This window comes from Ambystoma mexicanum, chromosome 9 (genome assembly GCF_040938575.1).
Source record: "Ambystoma mexicanum isolate Mex_15411 chromosome 9, UKY_AmexF1_1, whole genome shotgun sequence".
Taxonomy (NCBI): Eukaryota; Metazoa; Chordata; class Amphibia; order Caudata; family Ambystomatidae; genus Ambystoma; species Ambystoma mexicanum.
In genome coordinates, this window is record NC_090931.1 from 578,685,400 (window position 1) to 578,703,500 (window position 18,101).

The window sequence follows — 18,101 nt, forward strand, 5'->3', positions numbered from 1 at the left end:
CTCAGGCTGGGGTGTTAGTACCTCCCTCAAACAACAGAAGGCTGTGTCTATATGGACAACAGCAATGCACTCCTTCCTCAGACCACCCTGCAATTGCTCCCTGTACCCTCTAATGTCCCTCTTACAGGATTCTGCATACCTAATCTCTGGGCAGCACAAATTCAACCACATGCCTTACTCCTAGCCTGCCATTTGCTCCCTCCTCCAGGCTCCAATACAATGGAAGTATTTTCCCATCTTCAAAACTCTCCTCCCTGACAAACCCTACCTGCCTGCCAAAGGGAGATACTGCACTTTGCCAGAAAATCCCATGACACCTCTGAAATCTGCAAAGAACAGACTGAGTAATAGGACTGCTTAGGTCATCAAGTCCTTGCACCCAAACATACTACCACTCCACCATAAACCCATTCCCTCCATTCAATCATCCAAGCAACAACTTAAATCCATTCTGGTCTAGCCCTCCTGGCTAACAAGTCTTGGTCCAGACAGTCTGTGCCTCCTCACTTATCCAACTGTATCCTCCAAACTAATTTAAAGGGCATGTAATCCTCCATCCCATTGTGTTCCCAAGATGCTTCTTTGTCGTTCATTTTAAACTCCCAATTGCTTTAAACAGTCAACAGACAAGAATGCATATGTAACCCACAAAACTAGGGTGAATTTGAAAAAAAAACTTTAGTTAAGAGAAAATTAAGGCAAAGTTCTTTATCGGATAGCTACAGATAAACATGGCTATCTGTAGTACATTGCTATTATACCCACGGTTATGGGGAAAACATTTTTTTTTTAAAGAGTAAAGACAAAAATAATTGTTTGCAGTTACAGTGAGGTAGAGGGTACAAAGTGGTCACAGCCGAAGGACCGGTCTAGTGGGCCTGAAACACATGTGTAGTGGACACGGGCGAAGGCCATACCTACTGGCCAAAGGCCATGGCTAGTGGCCTGGTAGTGTTGTAAAATATATGGTGGGCACGGTTGAAGGCCGAGCTCACTAGTCAGGGCCAGAGGCCCTGGCTAGTGGGCCCAAAAGGCATGTACAGTGGCCACAGCCGCAGGCCATGGTTAGTGGCCCGGTAGTGTTTTAAACTATAGAGTGGTTACGGCCAAAGGCTGTGATCACTAGCCAGGGCCGAAAACTAGTGGGCACAATACACATGCATAGTGGATATGGCCGAAGGCCATGGCTAGTGACTTGGTAGTATTGTAAAATATACAGACTGTGGGCATGACCGAAGACCGTGGCAACTGTCCATAGCCAAAGGCCATGTTTAGTGGCCAGGTAATGTACAGTGGACAAGGCCAAAAGATGTGGCCACTGGCAATGGCCTATGCTATGGACAGTTGCCATGGCCATGAGCCCTGGCTAGTGAGCACGGCCTTCGGTCATGCCCACTGGCAATGGCCTATGCCCATTGCCAGTGGCGCAGAAAATAGCTATGGTAAAACAAAACCCTTGGAATTCACTGACATTTTTTTGAAGTTTAGTTAAATTGATCAGATTTATCACAACGAAACCCTTGAAATTCAGTACATTTGGGAAGTCTTGGCCAGTTTAACTCGGTGCATGCCCGTTGCAAAGCCCAAGGGCTCATATATAATATAATTGAAGGGATTCACAACATACAAAATGACATTATGGGAGACATAGCAGTATGGGGCACATCAACTGGAGCACACAGAGTTAAGCTGGCATGACTTCCCAAATGGGCTGAATTTCAATGGCTTTGTTGGGATAAACCTGGTCAGCTACTGTAAGGCACCGACTACTAATGTACGTAACTATGTACATGTTTCTCGTCAAAACACCATGTCCTAAATAAATACAAATCTGTGTGCTTTCACAAATACCAGGCTAAAATAAAAAATAAATATTACGAGGAGTAGCCTGCTCCTCTCATCGTAGAAATAAAAAGGGCTTCTTTGTGACACATCATCCAAGTTTATATTTGCTAAAGTATTCAAATGTTGCTGATTCACAGAAGTTGTTGTCTACAAGTGATAAAAAAAACAGAAATCACTATCGACCCCTATATGTACCAGAAATAAAAGTCTTGAAAGCAAAAAAGAGGAAAGGGTCCAGCGTGTGCTTACCGGAAGGGCCGGGATGAAAATCAGGACGTACAGCCCCGCTAGCCTGTGGACAGAAATGAAGACATTTCAATTAACAGATTTGCACAGAAACTCTTCACTGGCACAATTTCATATTGTGAGGGATGGTGTTTCTTGGCTTGCTTGCGTTAATGCATTTTTTGAGGGACATACAGTTGTACTGTACCAGAGCTTGCCAAGATATGGATGTGATTGAGAAGGGATTTAAGTCAATTGTACTTAGAAGACTTGACGTATGTGCAACAAAATTAAGTTTTTGTTCTCTCTCTCTCTCTCTCTCGCTCCCTCCTTCCTTCCATCCATCCATCCATACATCCCTCCCTCAGGCCTAACAGACCATAGCTGAATGGAGGGTGCAGTTTACAGAGTCATGAATGCGGGGTAATGACAGAATATGAAGTTTGATATAATGTGAGCACCTAGGGACTAGTTGTGAAAACCACGTGGCCTGACTGATTTGGAAATCATCTTGAAATTATACTCTTTAAGTCAAGGGAAGAGAAAATGTATTCGCACCTGGGAAACGCAGATTGACCAATCACAATATACCGTTCCCAGCTGCGATTGGGCATTCACTGCCCGACGAAAAAAAGAAACAAAAATGTTAACAAAACGGCTGCCACTATTAAAATAGAAAAGGGACTATGTTGGTTGCCATTTTGGAGCATGTTTGCCATGGCGCCGCCATCCGAAAAGGGACCTAGTCCCTTTCCCATTTAGGGGGCGGCAATTTCTTTTTTTTTCTTCGATGTGAGATGGGCTCACGCTGAGCTCATCTCCCATCGTAATAAAACAAAAAAAAAATTATGTACACCCTGGTAAATCCCAGGGTGCGAATAGCTTTCACGCCCCAGCAGGGGGCCAGGCATGGCGTTTGACGGCCCGTAGCCCGAGCTGAAGAGGGCCTACCAAAGCTCGGGCTGACGGGCCGTTAAACGCTATGCCCGCCCCCTCTGCTGGGGCGTGAAAGCTATATTCACTGCATGTTTTATATTCAATCGCATTTGCACAATTAGAATTATAGATGGCTTAAATGCAAAGTAAGGAGGACATCTAATCTAACAATACAATAAAAGGAAAGATGTAGGTTTGTCCCTGTATGTTTGGCCGATGGAGTAGCTTTGCCCGTTGACACCGTTAGAGGGAGCTGTAGAGTTAGGATATGTAATGGTCCTACTGTGTCAATGAAAACCTGCACTTTGGCCTGTGTACACTGGTAAACTGATAATGCATTCCACTTTTGCTATTTTGCAAGGACGGGATTCAAAGCCATTTCATTTACTTCCCTTGCTCGGCTGCAAGTTTAATCTATCCACTAACCGGGTGTTTGACCTTGGTTACCTAGGTTTGAAGGGAACAAAGTATTAATTAAAAAGGTTTGCTTTGTTGAGATCATAGAAAATTCTACTCATTTCTGTACAGGGATCTCTATATGTGTTTTGAGTCTTTCTCACACAGCACTTTAGAATAAAGATATTTCTGAATTTGTATGACCCAAAAACGATCCCTGCATTTGATTAACACAACAAACACGTTTTCCAATTCTGAGTGTAACTTGGATGTTGAACTCCCATGGCCAGGCTTTAAAGATTTGAGAATTCACAGATAGAGTGAGACATTAGTCTTCTGAATCATGTACCATGCATCTATATCCTCCAGGATGCGCCATCAACACAGGGGGGCTGCCATTTTAGAACCATTCGTCAGATTCTTCAGTGCCATAGGTGGTGTGCTATATGTTTTGTAATCTCTATGGGCCTCAATAGAAGCCTGGTGGTGCTGGAAAAAAGTGGCTGTAATTCCGTTACTGCCACTTTTCCTGCACCACCAAATTATAATTTTGACAGATTTGCTGCCAACGGTATTTCTGCATGGTAAATCTGCCAATTTACGGAGGAAAAGTGGCGGGTTTAGCTCCACTTTGTAATTTCCGTGGTCACTCTACAGGACCAAGTGGTGGTAACCGTAATTTAGTTTGGTGGTATTTCTAAAGATTTACTGCCGCAATACCGCCAAACTCGTAATGAGGCCCTATATCCCTTATAAGGTGCCTACTCCACATTTAAACAGCAGCTGAGTCTTCATATGTTTATTAATGTTCGTATGCTGGTAACAGCCGGCCAGCTGAGCCAGGTGGCACTGGCCCCGTCTGACCTAGAATGTGGGGCCCAGGATTCTATTTTTTATTTTTTAGAGGGAAATTGTGACCCCAATGAACACACATGCCCAATTTCCTTTAAAAAAATCAAACAAACAAAAATGGTCACCACAGAAAATGGCAGGCGGGAGAGCAGTGGTGAGGTAGAGCAACAAGATAAATTGTGGAGGGGGCAGTTCATGGGATGGAGAAGAGAGCTTCATGGAGCAATGTGAAGAAGACTATTGTGGTACTGGTGCAAGGAGAGCGAGAACGAGGCATATGTGAGACACAGGCCAAACAAAAAAATGTCAGTTACCTGGTGAAGGGCCACAGGTGGCAGAGTAAATGCAGGCAGCTACTGGAGGATTGCACCAGAATTCACGGCACCTGATTGGCCAGCTGCTCTCCCCCAGGTACTAATGGTCATTAATGTCCATGTGCACATTTCAACCTTAATGGCCTTTAGGCACGAACAGCAGATACATCGTCATATGTTTATTTAGGGCTTGAAAGGGGCACATTTCACACATTTAATAACCTTCAGGCACTGACATCAGCAGATAGTAAAACATACTTTATTTAGAGGCTTCAAAGTTCACACACCACCAAGCGGCCTCTTATCTAGTTGGCAGAGTTGCCCAATGATTTAATGAAGAGAGATACTGGACAAAGGAGTGAGTCTTTATGGTCGACTCGCCTCCCAGATTCACATATAGAATAGATAAGGTTTCAACATATGATATAATATGATAGGTTATTTATAACGCAATTAATACCCAGAGGTTTCTAGGCGCGGACCAGGGATCAAACCTGTGGTGCTCTGTGTCGTCTTGCTTGCCCCTGAGCTATCCTCCGAGACCAAGCACAAACATGATAACACAGTGGATGGATTGTGAATCAGCACAGGTACCTTGATTCACAGACAATGCACTAAAACAGAAAGGTGCATTTCATATTGGCTCAGCTATTTTGTCTCAAGCACAACAAGCAAGTTCAAGTCAGAAGACTGTAGGATTCTTGGAAGTTTGATAGCTCCAACTGTGACATGTTCTATGATTATGGTACTTTTTGTCCTTTTAGATTCCGTAGGAAAGGATTAGTCTACAAAGAAATACAGTGTATGGTAAGCTGGTACTCAATCCGAGACCCTTTTCCTCAGATCCTGTATCCCTTGGCCAAGCTGCCATAGTTCCTAGGATTGGCTGTGACAGCAATATTGTTGACCATACTCTCATGTGGCAATAAGACCCGAGGCGGCGGGCCAATACCGCCCCAGGTACTGCCCCCGGGGCCGTAGTTACAGGCACTAGCGTAGCCATTAGTACCCCCGCCCGTTAGGCCAGGGTACTAATGGCATTTTTTTCTGTTCCGAAACGCTCAAAACAGAAGGAAAAAAAGATGAAAAAAATGGCCGCCGGGAAAGGGAAAACGCAGTCCGTTTTCCCTTTCCATGGCAGCCATCGGAAGCAGACGCACTTGGAACAGAAGTGTTTCCAGCGCGTTCGCTCCCAAGAAAAGAAGAAAAAAGAAGGTAAGTGGGGTTGGGAGGGCGGGAAGGGGATAGTTTGCGAGGGAGAAGGGTGGGGAGTTTCGGAGCGGGGATTGCCCCGTTTAGAGCCTCCTCATTGGCTAAGGGGCTGCCACGCCCCTCGCCGGGAACAGAGTACTCAGCACGCGCGGGACGCACTAACATACATGGGAATACCGTGTGATATGGCTCGGAAAAGAGCCAATCCACATGTAGTATTCCCGGTGTACAGTGTGCACCGGGTACTAATGCAAGATACAAAGCCTTCAGACTGAAAAAGTCAACCGACAGATCAATTAGACTGAAAGATCTCAATGCCCCTCACCATTAATGGGCAACTTTTCATTGGGGTCTGTATGAAAATGCAGGCCTAGCGGCCAGGATCTATTGGGTTTCCTCGATTTTCTTTTGGCGAATGACATTTTGCCCAAAAACATTTCACCAATTTTTCCACCTTTTTTAAAATCGTAAAATGCAGTGGGGACCCTCTGCCCCATCCCTGTTCCCACCCCACTTTATATACCAAACCCCAACTTACCACAAATATATTTGTGATAACAATGTTCTTTTTTTTTTTTTAAAGGAAAATTGCCAGTTGGCAAAAGTGAGCAATACCAGCAGCCATCAGCCCCCCCCCTTTTTATTTTCCACTTGCCCTGTCCCCTATGGGGTGTTAAGTTTAGCAGGCTCACCTCCCAAGTCTCAATGGGGGGTGGCTGCCACTTGGGGAGAGGGGATCAATTCCCAGAATTCATCACATGCTACCACCATTGGCTTTAGGCCCTCCTCTAGGCGATAGTGGCTAAGAAAGTCCACATTTTCTAGCTCCTTGACATTTCCATGTTCCATCATAAAACAGAAAGGCTATAGATACAAATAACACTGCGTCACCATTGCATTGGTGTCTTTCCTCAAATACATGCAGCTCAAGGGTAAGAGGGTGTTACAAGTCTAAATATCCTCCCCGATAGATAGTACCTCAGAGTGGTATGGCCTACGTGATTGCTATAGCCTCCAGTTCCTGAGTTGTATAACTTTGTTCCTGGGAGAACAAGTTCCTGCTGGTATAGAACACTGGGTGCCCTTGACCTTCATGCAACTGGGACAGGACTGCTCCTAGGCCCACTTTAGCTGCGCCAGTTTGGGGGATAATTTCTTAACTGAAATGTGGCATCTTCAGGAAGGGTGTGTACAACAAAATGAACCAGTAGATCAAGAATGGCAAGAGACTTGTCACTAGATATTTTAACAAAAAAACTGAATTTATTCAAAATTCCAAACAACCCTTCAGTGGTACTAGAATGACATAGGGTGTACCAATCATTAATCAAATCACATAATAATTTTTAACATACTCCCTTCAGGTTGCTCTAACGCACACATGCACTCCTCCATTCATACACAATTCCTAATCATCCATCTTGGCAACTAGTTTCATAATATATATCACCTTATAAACACAAATTCTTGAGACCATATATTTTTTACACCCCTTTCTTGGAAAGATGTGTCTATCCGTTAAACAACAGATGATGCTAGTCGACATGTATTTCAGTTGGTTTCTCTGGGAGATCCAAGCAATCTACTTTATGTGAACGTTGAAAGTGGCATCCCTATATGCTGGTGGCCGGAAAAAAGGCAGAGGCCCTTTTTCTCTGACTTCACCTTAACGAACAAGGAGGAGCTAATTAAGATAGTTGCAAAGCTTAAATCATCGTCGCCCTTAGATCCCATTCCACTGAGACTGTTTAAAGCAGTGCCTATGGAGTTTTATGACACACTGGCTGCTGCAGTAAATTTGTCTCTGCAATGGGGTGTAGTTCCGTCTAAGCTTAAAGAGGCTTTAGTAATTCCATTGCTGAAAAAGCCATCACTTGATCCTCTGATTTTGGCCGTTGCCCTTTCCTATGAAGGTTTTGGAAACAGTAGTGACCCTCAATTGAGAACTTTCTTGGAGAGTCAAGACATCTTAGATAGCTTCCAAATGGGCTTTCGCCCCTTGATGGGAACTGAATCAATTGTGGTATCGGTATTGGATGATCTTACCATGATCAGGGACGAGGGCGGCACGACAGGTCTCATTCTTTTGGACCGGTCAGCCACTTTCGATACCATTGATCATGGAATATTGATGGCGAGACTAGAGGAGGCAGAATTTGCTGGGGCAGCACTGGATTGGTTTCATGCTTTCTTGACCTCTCGCTCACAGATAGTTTCCCTTCACCCCTACCGCTCCTCTCCGGTTTCGGTCTCCTGCGGTGTTCCGCAGGGTTTGGCTCTTTCTCCCCTGCTTTTCAATTAATATATTCGCCCTTTGCCGATCTTGATTCATCTGTTTGGCTTTAGATTCTTCTCATATGCAGATGACATACAGATGCAGTTTAGACTAGACACTAAGTAGGGCGATATAAGAAATGAGCTAAAAAACGGCCTGGAAGCCGTCCGAGTCTGGATGGAGTCAAATTGGCTCAAGTTTAATGGCGGGAAGACAGATTCTGATTTCGGGCCCACCAGGGGCTGCTGATGTATGGTCTGATGCTTTTTGGCCCACATCACTGGGCCTGTTACCTAAGCCCTCCAAGACAGTTAGTAATTTAGGTGTAAAGCTTTCGGAATCCCTGTCTATGGAGGCGCAGGTTAACTCAGTGTATGGTGCAGGCTTTGTTAAGCTCAAACAGCTAAAGAAAGTCTTCCTGTTTATTTGAGATATATTTCATGCTCAAGTAGTGGCAGCTTGTGTTAATGAGAGTCTGGATTAATGTAATGCTGTTTACCTGTCACAGCCTACCTTTCTTATGCAGCGCCTGCAGGTGCTACAAAACGCAGCAGTGCATTTGGTTACCCACTTGCCAGCCAGACCAGGAGTAACAAAGGCTAGACAATCTCTCCATTGGCTCCCGGTAGAAGCTAGGATACAGTTTAAGGCACTTTGCATTATGCACCGTGCACTAGGTGGAAAGGGATGCTTAGCCATCCAGGAGAAGCTGGTTAGACATAGCCTGTTGCGTTCTTTGAGAACCTCTAATGCAGCACTCCTTCAGATACCAAAGTACAGGAAAGAACGTTTGGGTGGCCGGGCCTTTTCAGTGGCCGGCCCCAGGCTTTGGGATTCGCTGCCTGAAAATTTGTGAAAAATTGGGGATTTCTTATCCTTCAAAAAGCATCTCAAAACTTTTCTCTTTAGATATAGCTCAGAGATACTTACCCCCTTTGACACCTGGGTTTTTTCGTTTTCATCTATCTTGACTATCAGAGTGATAGAGCGCTATACAAATAAATTGATTGATTGACTGATTGATTGGGCTTTAGCGTATAGCATCTATTATCCCAAGCTTCTTCAGGACAGAAGCTGAGTTCACACTATGCCTCACTTCGGGGTACATGGAGTAAGGGGCATCATCTACAACTCTTATCTTGGAGGTCGCCCAAAACTATGGGACAAATCCTTAATGCTCAAGCGATCAGATCACCTCTAAGCCGAGCTACTATGCAGTCTTTACACTCGTGTCGCTTAGTGTTCTGGTTGGAAGTGACTATGCGTACCACAGCCCTATCCCTAGGGCTGGCTTCTAGTGCACACCACAATCACTGACACACCAGAGTGGCAACTTCCTCACAATCGTGGTCTGTTTGTCAGAGTCTAATCAGTCATATGTCGCTAAATATCCTGGTTAGACGTCAAAATATCTATGTGCGCTTCTGGTCTGCACCGTGATCACTGGCACAGTGGATTTGCGATTTTTCTCACGTTCGTGGTTCGCTGCGCATCTTTGATCACAATACAATCTGCTGGCATCAAAGGGCGGATGTCAAGACACCCTATTCCAGATTCTATGCAGAGCGGCGAGACATCGTCAGGACCGTTCCCATACAAGATCAAAAAGATTGAGCAGTAACGTACAGTTGAACACACTTGTTGGCGTACCAGGAAACTAGTCAGTCATTTGCTAGACATGTCAATGTGATTTGTGGCAAAACTGCCCCAGTGAAGGCCCTTAATCACCATAACAACTATTAATTCAGTCCTAGTGATTTTAGCATAGACACAGCCATGGATACCTTACACCATCAAATGAGACAGTTGGAGCAATAACTGCAAGATAGAACAATGGCTACATTTTCAGGTACACATACTTTTAGTATTGTAGGCTGAATTGAGTCTGGCTCACCGTGGGCGAGTTTTGGGGTTTTTATAGGCTACTTTGTGGAGCGGTAACATTGTGGGTTCTTGTGTTATGCAGATTTGGAGGGTGCTGAAGGCACTTTAGATTATTTCTGCTGGCTGGTTTACAGGCTTAGTTGATACTTTGGGTTCTGTTTGTGTAGGGGAGTTTTAGTGTGTATGGGACAATGTATTCTTCATTTCATTGGATGATGTGGGGTCAGGACGACTTGCGGTTGTTGCCTTTTGTAGTTCTTAGCTCAATTTGGGGAACCATGGGAGAAACTGCATGCTTCTTTTCATAGGGTGCTTTGAGGGTGTGTGCCACACTGCATATCCTTGCACGTACAAAGGCTGTTCTATTGAGGTAAGGACGACTATGTCTTTCCCTGATTTCATTAGTTCATTTAGAGGGGTATAATGGGAACCACCGTTATTAAAAAGGGTTGATATGTACACTTGGGGAGAACATGGGTGCAGTCAAGAATCCTCAACTGTTGCCCATCACAGAGTAGTGATAGAGGAGATGAGCCGAACTAAGTGCTGCTTCCAAAACAAGAATGATGATGTTTATGTTCGACTTTTAGTCAAACCTGAGATATCTCGAAAGATGGTGAAGATGGGAAAACTTGTCAGATCTACTGGTAATGTGACTTATGGGGAGGGTTTCAGAAAAGGGGACTAGAGAATGTATGCAACAGAGGATGCTGCTTTGAGATGCAGGATCTCTGTGTATTGGATACATTAAATGAAAAGTTACTTGCCAAGATTTTCTGGTCAAATACTCACTATTTCATTGCATTTATCGACTGGTCAAATTGTATTGTTGCATTGTGATTTACATTGACACTACTCCTTACTGTCAGGGGCTCAAAGAGGTGCCAGAACCCCCATAGCTAAAGACAGAATTATATACATGAGACAAGACGGAAAAGTGTTAGCAGACATGAAAGGATGAGCTATATGCATAGACGAGCAACAATGACAGTGAACAGAAAAGGGCAGGGAGTCCAACTAAGACAGACACGTTAGGCTCTTACGGTGTATGATATGATATTTTATTTATATCTTGCCCATACACAAATGCTTCAAGCCGCAACGAGGCAAGGGAGGGGTACAATGGAGGACAAAACAACAATCTTACTAGGCCCAGTGACAGTGAGAATACGCAAGTGCAGGGGAGAGGGAAGGGGGAAGTGCAAAGGGCAGGGGAGGAGAGAAAAGTGCTGAACACGTGATCAAAAACAACAACAGGTAGTGCGGCCAGCAGGAGGCAAGTGCAAGGATTGAGCATAGACAGCTGGTGTCTAATAAGTGCAGGTAAGGAGACTGTAGGGTTGCACATACAGACCCAAGTGCAAGGGTTGCCAGAAGGCAGTGCAGGTGTGCAGCAGGAATCTGGGCCCGAATTCAGAGGGTAGCCACATGACCAGTGCAGAAACAGACAGAGATCAGCAGAGGAGAGGAAGAGAGAAGGCAGACGCAAAGAGGAAGGTCCTGAGGTGCTTCCAGAACCGAAGATGGTTCTCCTCAAGTTTCCGAGAGGATGTTCAAGAGGGAGGCCCCAGCCGAACAAAGATCTACCACCAACCTGTTGCTTGGAGAAGCGACTGACCCTGAGGGAGTTGGAGGTGGAGGAGCAAAGAGCTCAAGTAGGAAGGTATTTCGGAATGGAGAGTTGAAGGTATTGTGGACACAGACCCCAGAAGGCCATGTGGGCAATGCAAAGGGTTTGGAACTTAATCCTTACAGCCGCTGGGAGCCAATGAAGATATTTTGGGGCTGGAGAGATACGATCTCTGGGCTTGAGGCCAAGGACAAGTCTTGCAGTCCTGGATGAGTTGCAGAGGGCGGAAGGTAGTAGCAGGCAGATTTATTAAGAGGCTGTTGCAATAGTCCAGCCTAGAGAAAACCACAGCTCTAGAGACAGTGAGATTCTGGGGGAAGGAGAGGAAAGGAAGAATACCTCTGAGGAGCTGCAGTTGGTAGTTTGATTTCTTAGAGATGTCAGAGACAGAATGTACACAGAATAGTCACAGGGTTCACCAAAATGTGAGGGGAAACACTAACCTTCGGAGCGGGTTGCTTTTACCTGCAATGCCTCGCTCTGAATGTTCATGGAAAGGAGCAGCAGGAGTGGCCTTCTATGCCTGGATCCTAAGGCAAAGACAAGGAAACAATACTCACAAGACCACAGTATGTACAGCTCCAGCAGGAATGGAACAATGATTGCCTCCTGAAACAGGAGCCAGCACACTGTTAACAGATGCTGCACAAGGGACATTGCCGAGATTGGACAAAGGAAAGTGCTAGAAATTTTGTGCTGGAAAAAACAGCAGCCACACTCTGGACAAAGGAATCACACATGTGCAAGTGAGGACAGACACAGTAGCACAGAGATATCAAGAAAAAAACAAGATGTCATAGTAAGCAAGGTTCAAGATGAGAAAAGTGGGTAAGAGCATAAGCAAAAGAACTGGAAAGCAATAATACAATTACTGTAGACTGGAAATGCAGACCGTAAACTATGGACTGGGATCAAATCTAAAACTTAAGGAGAACCATCTCCTGTTCCGGAAGCACCTCAAGACCTTCCTCTTTGCCTCTGTCTTGCTCCCCCTCTGATATGTTCTCTCTTGGCACCGTGCACCTGGCCACCCTCTGTCCTCCGGGCCCAGGTATCTGCTCACCCTGCCACCTATTGCACTGCGGTCTGTATCTGTACCCATACAGCCCCCACCCCCTCTTTCTTCCTGCACTTATCAGACCTACCCTGTCTGCTGCCTTAAACCCAGCACTTGCCACTTGCTGGCTGCACTACCACGGTTTGTTGCCTTTATTATTTATTTATTATTATTTATCGGTTTCTCTTTTGCTATGCATTTTCCACTTCTCCCCGCTTACATACACTTTTGCCCTCCCCCTCTCCCATGTACTTGTGCGTTCTCAATGTCACTGGGCCAAGTAAGATCGTTGTTTTCTCCCCTGTTCCCCTCCCTTGCCTTGTCGCGCTCTGAAACACTTGTGTACGGGGGCGATGGAAATAAAATATCAATTCAATTCAATGAACTGCAGACTGAACTACAGGCTAGGAACCAAAACTCTGGACTGGAATCACAGGGAACAAATTGCAGACTTGTAACGAAACTCTGGACTGGACTCCAGGATACCAGATGAAGATAACAAGGACTATGGGCACAAGGAAAGGAATCGCTGACAGGGAACAAGAGAACTGAAGTAAGACAGCAGGTGGCTGTAGGCAGAGAGCAGAGGGCTACAGACAGAGGACCAGCAGAACTGTGGGCAGATTGCACAGGGTTGCCAAGGCAGAGAGCAATCGACTGCAGGCAAAGAATCAGGGTTGCAGAGCAAGGAGCACAGCCACTGCAACTGGAGTAGTACCTTGCAACAGCAGCAACAGGACACAGCAGAAAACCAAGGTTCGAAGCAAGAGCACCTGAACACAGTCTCAACGAAAGAACAAAATGTTCCAACAGGCAGCTGCTTAAGTACTAAAAACTCCTGGGTGAAGCAAGCTGATTAGCAGCACCTGGAGGACAGCACCTGAAAGTGATCTGCCTCCTTCCTCTATGGGCCTCGGAAAGTAAACACAGTGCAGCCTAGGGGGAAAGGGACCTCGCCCATCTCCTTTCTCACTTTTTGTCTTTCCTTGCTGCTCAATTTCATCTCCTCTGCTCTCCCATCACCCCACTTCCATTCCCCCACCGCTTCATTTTGGTTTTGATTCTTATTGAAAAAAAATCAAGTGGGATCGTGGGAGGGAGGTGAGATCATTGCCCCACCATCAGTACTTAACAGTAAGCCTGGTGTTTTTTCTTTTGTTATTCTGGTCCCCCTCGTGCACCTGTGGATTGATGTTGGCAAGTATGAATGGACCTTAATGAAAGTCGTTACTGTAGCATTGCTTTTTCTTAATAACAAAGGCGTTTTTGGTAATTGTTCATTTTCAGTTTGTTAAAAAATATTCCATCATAATATCTGGGGCCAGATCACATAAATTGCACCAATGATGGGCAAATGATTCTTGCACTAGTCATTCAGTGCAGGTGCCATTTCTGTATTGGTCGCTCAGTTCCATAACATTTTTGCACCGATCAGATCAATCGGTGCATATGTCAGTCCAACATCGCCTGCAAATTGACAAGGGGGGGTCCTCGGAGTCCCTCTGCCAGACATTAGTCCTGGTTATGAGGGACTTACCCAGAGTCTTTAGCTCACTATCTTTCACAGAGAAGACATATCCCAAACATATCAGTCTTTGTCCTGCCCTGGGGCAGTGCAGCACCGAAATGCTAGGCAATTCTCCTCTGAACAAGAGTACCAACAGCATCCCCAGACACGTGTTTCGGTCTGGTTGGACCTCATCAGTAGGGAGGAGCTGTGCCTCTCTAAGAATAGTGAGCAAGGGGTCCACGTCTGGATTCCCCTAGTAATTTAGGGTGAGACACAAAGTTACTTGATTATGCAAATTGACAAGGGGGGTCCTGGGAGTCCCTCTGCCAGACATTAGTCCTGGTTACGAGGGACTTACCCAGAGTCTTTAACTCACTATCTTTCACAGAGAAGAAATATCCCAAACATATCAGTCTTTGTCCTGCCCTGGGGCAGTCCAGCACCGAAATGCTAGGCAATTCTCTGAACAAGAGTACCAACAGCATCCCCAGACACGTGTTTCGGTCTGGTTGGACCTCATCAGTAGGGAGGAGCTGTGCCTCTCTAAGAATAGTGAGCAAGGGGCAGAGGGACTCCCAGGACCCCCCTAGTTAATTTGCATATTTAAGTAACTTTGGGTCTCACCCTAAGTTACTAGGGGAATCCAGATGTGGACCCCTTGCTCACTATTCTTAGAGAAGTCTCTCATAACCAGGACTAATGTCTGATAGAGGGACTCCCAGGACCCCACCTTGTTAGTCCAACATCGCCTGACAGATGAGCAAAATTGCTTGTCACCAGGGCTAAATTGCTCATCACTGTTTCACTTAATATGATACTGGCCCAGGATCCAACACTCATTTGTCAAGGAGAGAAATGTAAGGGGTTAACATTCACAGAATCACCACAATTCCAGGGAATCCACCACCACGCACATTGATGTGAGTGCCACAAGTCTGGGGGCCACAAATCTTTGCGGGAGAGATGGCATTGCTCCAAGGAGAGACTCAAACTCCAGATCACACGAAACATTCCTACCTATAGTACTGGTTTTGTCCAAAATAAGAGTGACTGCCCTCTTCCCCGCTCCGGAAAGAGATAAAGAGGTACAGACTTCAGACAGTCAGAGGTGGAATAAAACATTAGAGTCTTGGTAATGAAATCATCTTCCACAAACATTTTATGACCTCAGCCACCAGTTTCCTTCAAGAAACTCTTGTAGGGCAATTGCTTTTCTCTAAAAGTGATGTCCCTCTGATCTGCTCAGACCAACGCCATGGAGGCGGCTTCACTTTGCCACGCAAATTATATGTCATACTGGATCACGCTCATACCAAAATTAGTTAGACCAACCTAGATACCTCGAGGCTCTGCCCGCAGGCCAACAGTATCTGCTCTGTGTTCACAAAGATGGCCCAGCAAGGAAGACAGCTCAGGGTCAGGATGAGGATCCCCCGCTGCAGAATGAACCCCATCTCCTTCAAGTTCTTTGCACCATATGACTGAAAAAGAATGACACAAAATTAAAACCGTACTGACGAACAAACCTCTCCAAGATGTCATCCAAAGCGAGGCTTGAATGAAACACAAGCATGCATCTAGTTTATGGTCTACACTTTGGTTGCATTTGTAAAGGCTGTTGCATGTTTCTATATGCTTTCTATGCAGTCCTCATAAGTATTGTAAAACTGTGGTGCTCCGTTGTGGTTAGGGGGTCTCCATCTGCTGTGGCAATTCAGTTGCCGCTGTGGGCTACAAAATGTATGACGATAGCATAACGGGTGTATTGTAGAAGCCTCTGCTTCAAAATGATGCACTCTGCTCTGCTACCAAACTTATCGTCATTGAGTACGGGGTTGCCAAGGGTTTGAGGAATTAAAGTGTATTGTTGAGGGACAGAAGTGTACTTTGCTAGGCAATATCAGAGTGACCAATGTAAGGAACTCATGGTGGCAACAGTAAAGACAGACACAAGTGATCACAGTTCAACGGTGTTTATTGAACTATAAATTCAGGGTGAAAAAACGCCTAAATAAACCTAAATCTAAGATGGGAACAAGGTTCGACTAGCAAACAAAAAATAACGCAGTTGTGTCAAAATAAAAAGTCCTATACTAATAAAAACTATTGCCAATTCCTTGCAATTAATTACAGAAAAAGTGTGGGAGAGGGTTTTCAATAAAGAAAGAACTGTTCACAAATAAGTCAGGATGTGATTGCCAGGGTTCTCCCTTTCCCACGTTTTGCGCACGTGACAAAGTGCATCTCCTGAGCACAACACACGCTCGAGCTTTCCCAGCATGAGCCGACAATTCCGTACCAGCTACCAGGTTCCTCAATGGTTAAGTCTCTTTTCAATAAAAAGTCTCTTGCCTTGGAGGCCTGATGTATCCAACAAACAAACACAGTTCTGCTTCACGTAATGGCTTCACCCCGGGTTCCTCCTTCTTCCGGGCGTTGACCCTTCACAAATCATATTCAACAAATCAACTAAACAATTCCTTTTCCAATGAACTTTGGGTGATAACTTTCCACCCCTGGATCTCCGTCTTTCGGGCTCAGACCAGTTTGAGACGTCAGCCTACCTCCTTCGGGTTTACTGCGGCTTTTCTTACTTTCTCGAGTCTTAATGTCTTTTCAAACAATTCTTCAGGTTTTGCCCCTTTTTGTCGGCTTCCCTCTTCCGGGTTCACTCTGGCCAACATTTACAACACATTGTTCATGCGCTCATTTCACCAAGCGGTATTAATTTTCCTTATCTTCGCAATCAGTCAAAGACTATTGACGGTACAGAGGATTTTACAAGACCCCTGTAGGATCACTTTGACCTCTTTTTGCCTCTTCCCAAGGGCTTCTGGATATGTTAGTTTCTACCATCGGGTAATCACCCAGAGTTTCCTGCCTGAGCACCCATGTGGTGCCAGACTCCTCTGTTGCTGGTTTTCCCCCTCTTTTCTTAAAAGTTTCTTTATGCTTCTTCAAATGTTCAAATTAACCATTGGCTATTTATCGTTCAACACAGTTCAGTTTATCGGCTCTTCCCTCAACTCAACGGTTGTGATGAACTGCTTGGCTTTCTCCTCCTTCGAGTCAAGGTTGGTACCATAGAGACCTGCGGCTCTCCCCGGCTTGGTTATCAGCAGAGGAGGGTCTCATGTACCGTAGACATCTGCTGCAACACACGTTGGCTATTGTTCGCAGTTTTAGGATTCCCTTTGCGGAGGCTTCACAGGCCTTGGTTGGAAAGGGCCAGGTCACTTCTCTCCTTGTTACACTCTCGGTCTGTGCCATATTTCTCCTCCTCTTGAACGGTCATGCTGAGTTAGCTCCCACGTGGTGCAGTCTGCCTTGCTCGTCCTGTGCTCTTTTGCTCCACCTTTTATCCCTGTGGGGAAGGGAAAGGGCCATCATGTGTGTGTAATTCTGGTCAGTTGCCTGACTTTGCCTGACCCTTGTAATCGGACAGGTCAGGTAAACTGCTGCGGTGTTACTCGGTTGTGTTTGGTGTTGTGTGAAAGTGTTTGTGTGGTAAAAGGGGGGCCGTGTTTTGGAATATCCTACATGGTAGGATGGGGGAAAAGGTGTTGAAAGAAGGGGCATACCGCGTCTCACCTGTCAGTGTCCCACTCCCCACGGACCCCCCATCCAGGTGATCCTTCCTCACTGGTCCACCCCCAGAAAGTGGATCCAATAGCGATGGCCGTGTCCTGGCCACCTGGATGACAGATCCCTGGAGACTAGCTAGGGAGACACCTTCAGGTTTCTCATACCAAGCAGACCTCACTGTTACGCATCAAGGAGAGTTGAGAGCATGGGTGTAATTTTAGGGGCGGCAAGGGTGTTTGTCCCCCCGCCCAACTTTTGTGGCACACCATTTTGTCCTTCTCATTTGGCAGGGGCTCCTTTTATTTAGATGTTATGCCCCCATACCATTTTCAGCAAAGTTACTCCGTTAGTTAAGAGTAAACTATAGATCCCAAGGGCGT

At 45.5% G+C, this 18,101-nt stretch overlaps 1 protein-coding gene across 1 annotated transcript in view; it reads right to left on the bottom strand.

Annotated features, from left to right (window-relative positions):
• LOC138488299 (multidrug and toxin extrusion protein 1-like) overlaps positions 1–18,101 on the bottom strand; it is a 638,882-nt gene that overhangs the window by 467,411 nt on the left and 153,370 nt on the right. Inside the window, exons 4-5 of the mRNA XM_069615181.1 lie at positions 15,469–15,617; positions 2,095–2,137 (exon numbers count right to left, since the gene is read on the bottom strand). Of these exons, the coding sequence (XP_069471282.1) occupies positions 2,095–2,137; positions 15,469–15,617 (192 nt within the window). The remainder of the gene's footprint in view (positions 1–2,094; positions 2,138–15,468; positions 15,618–18,101) is intronic.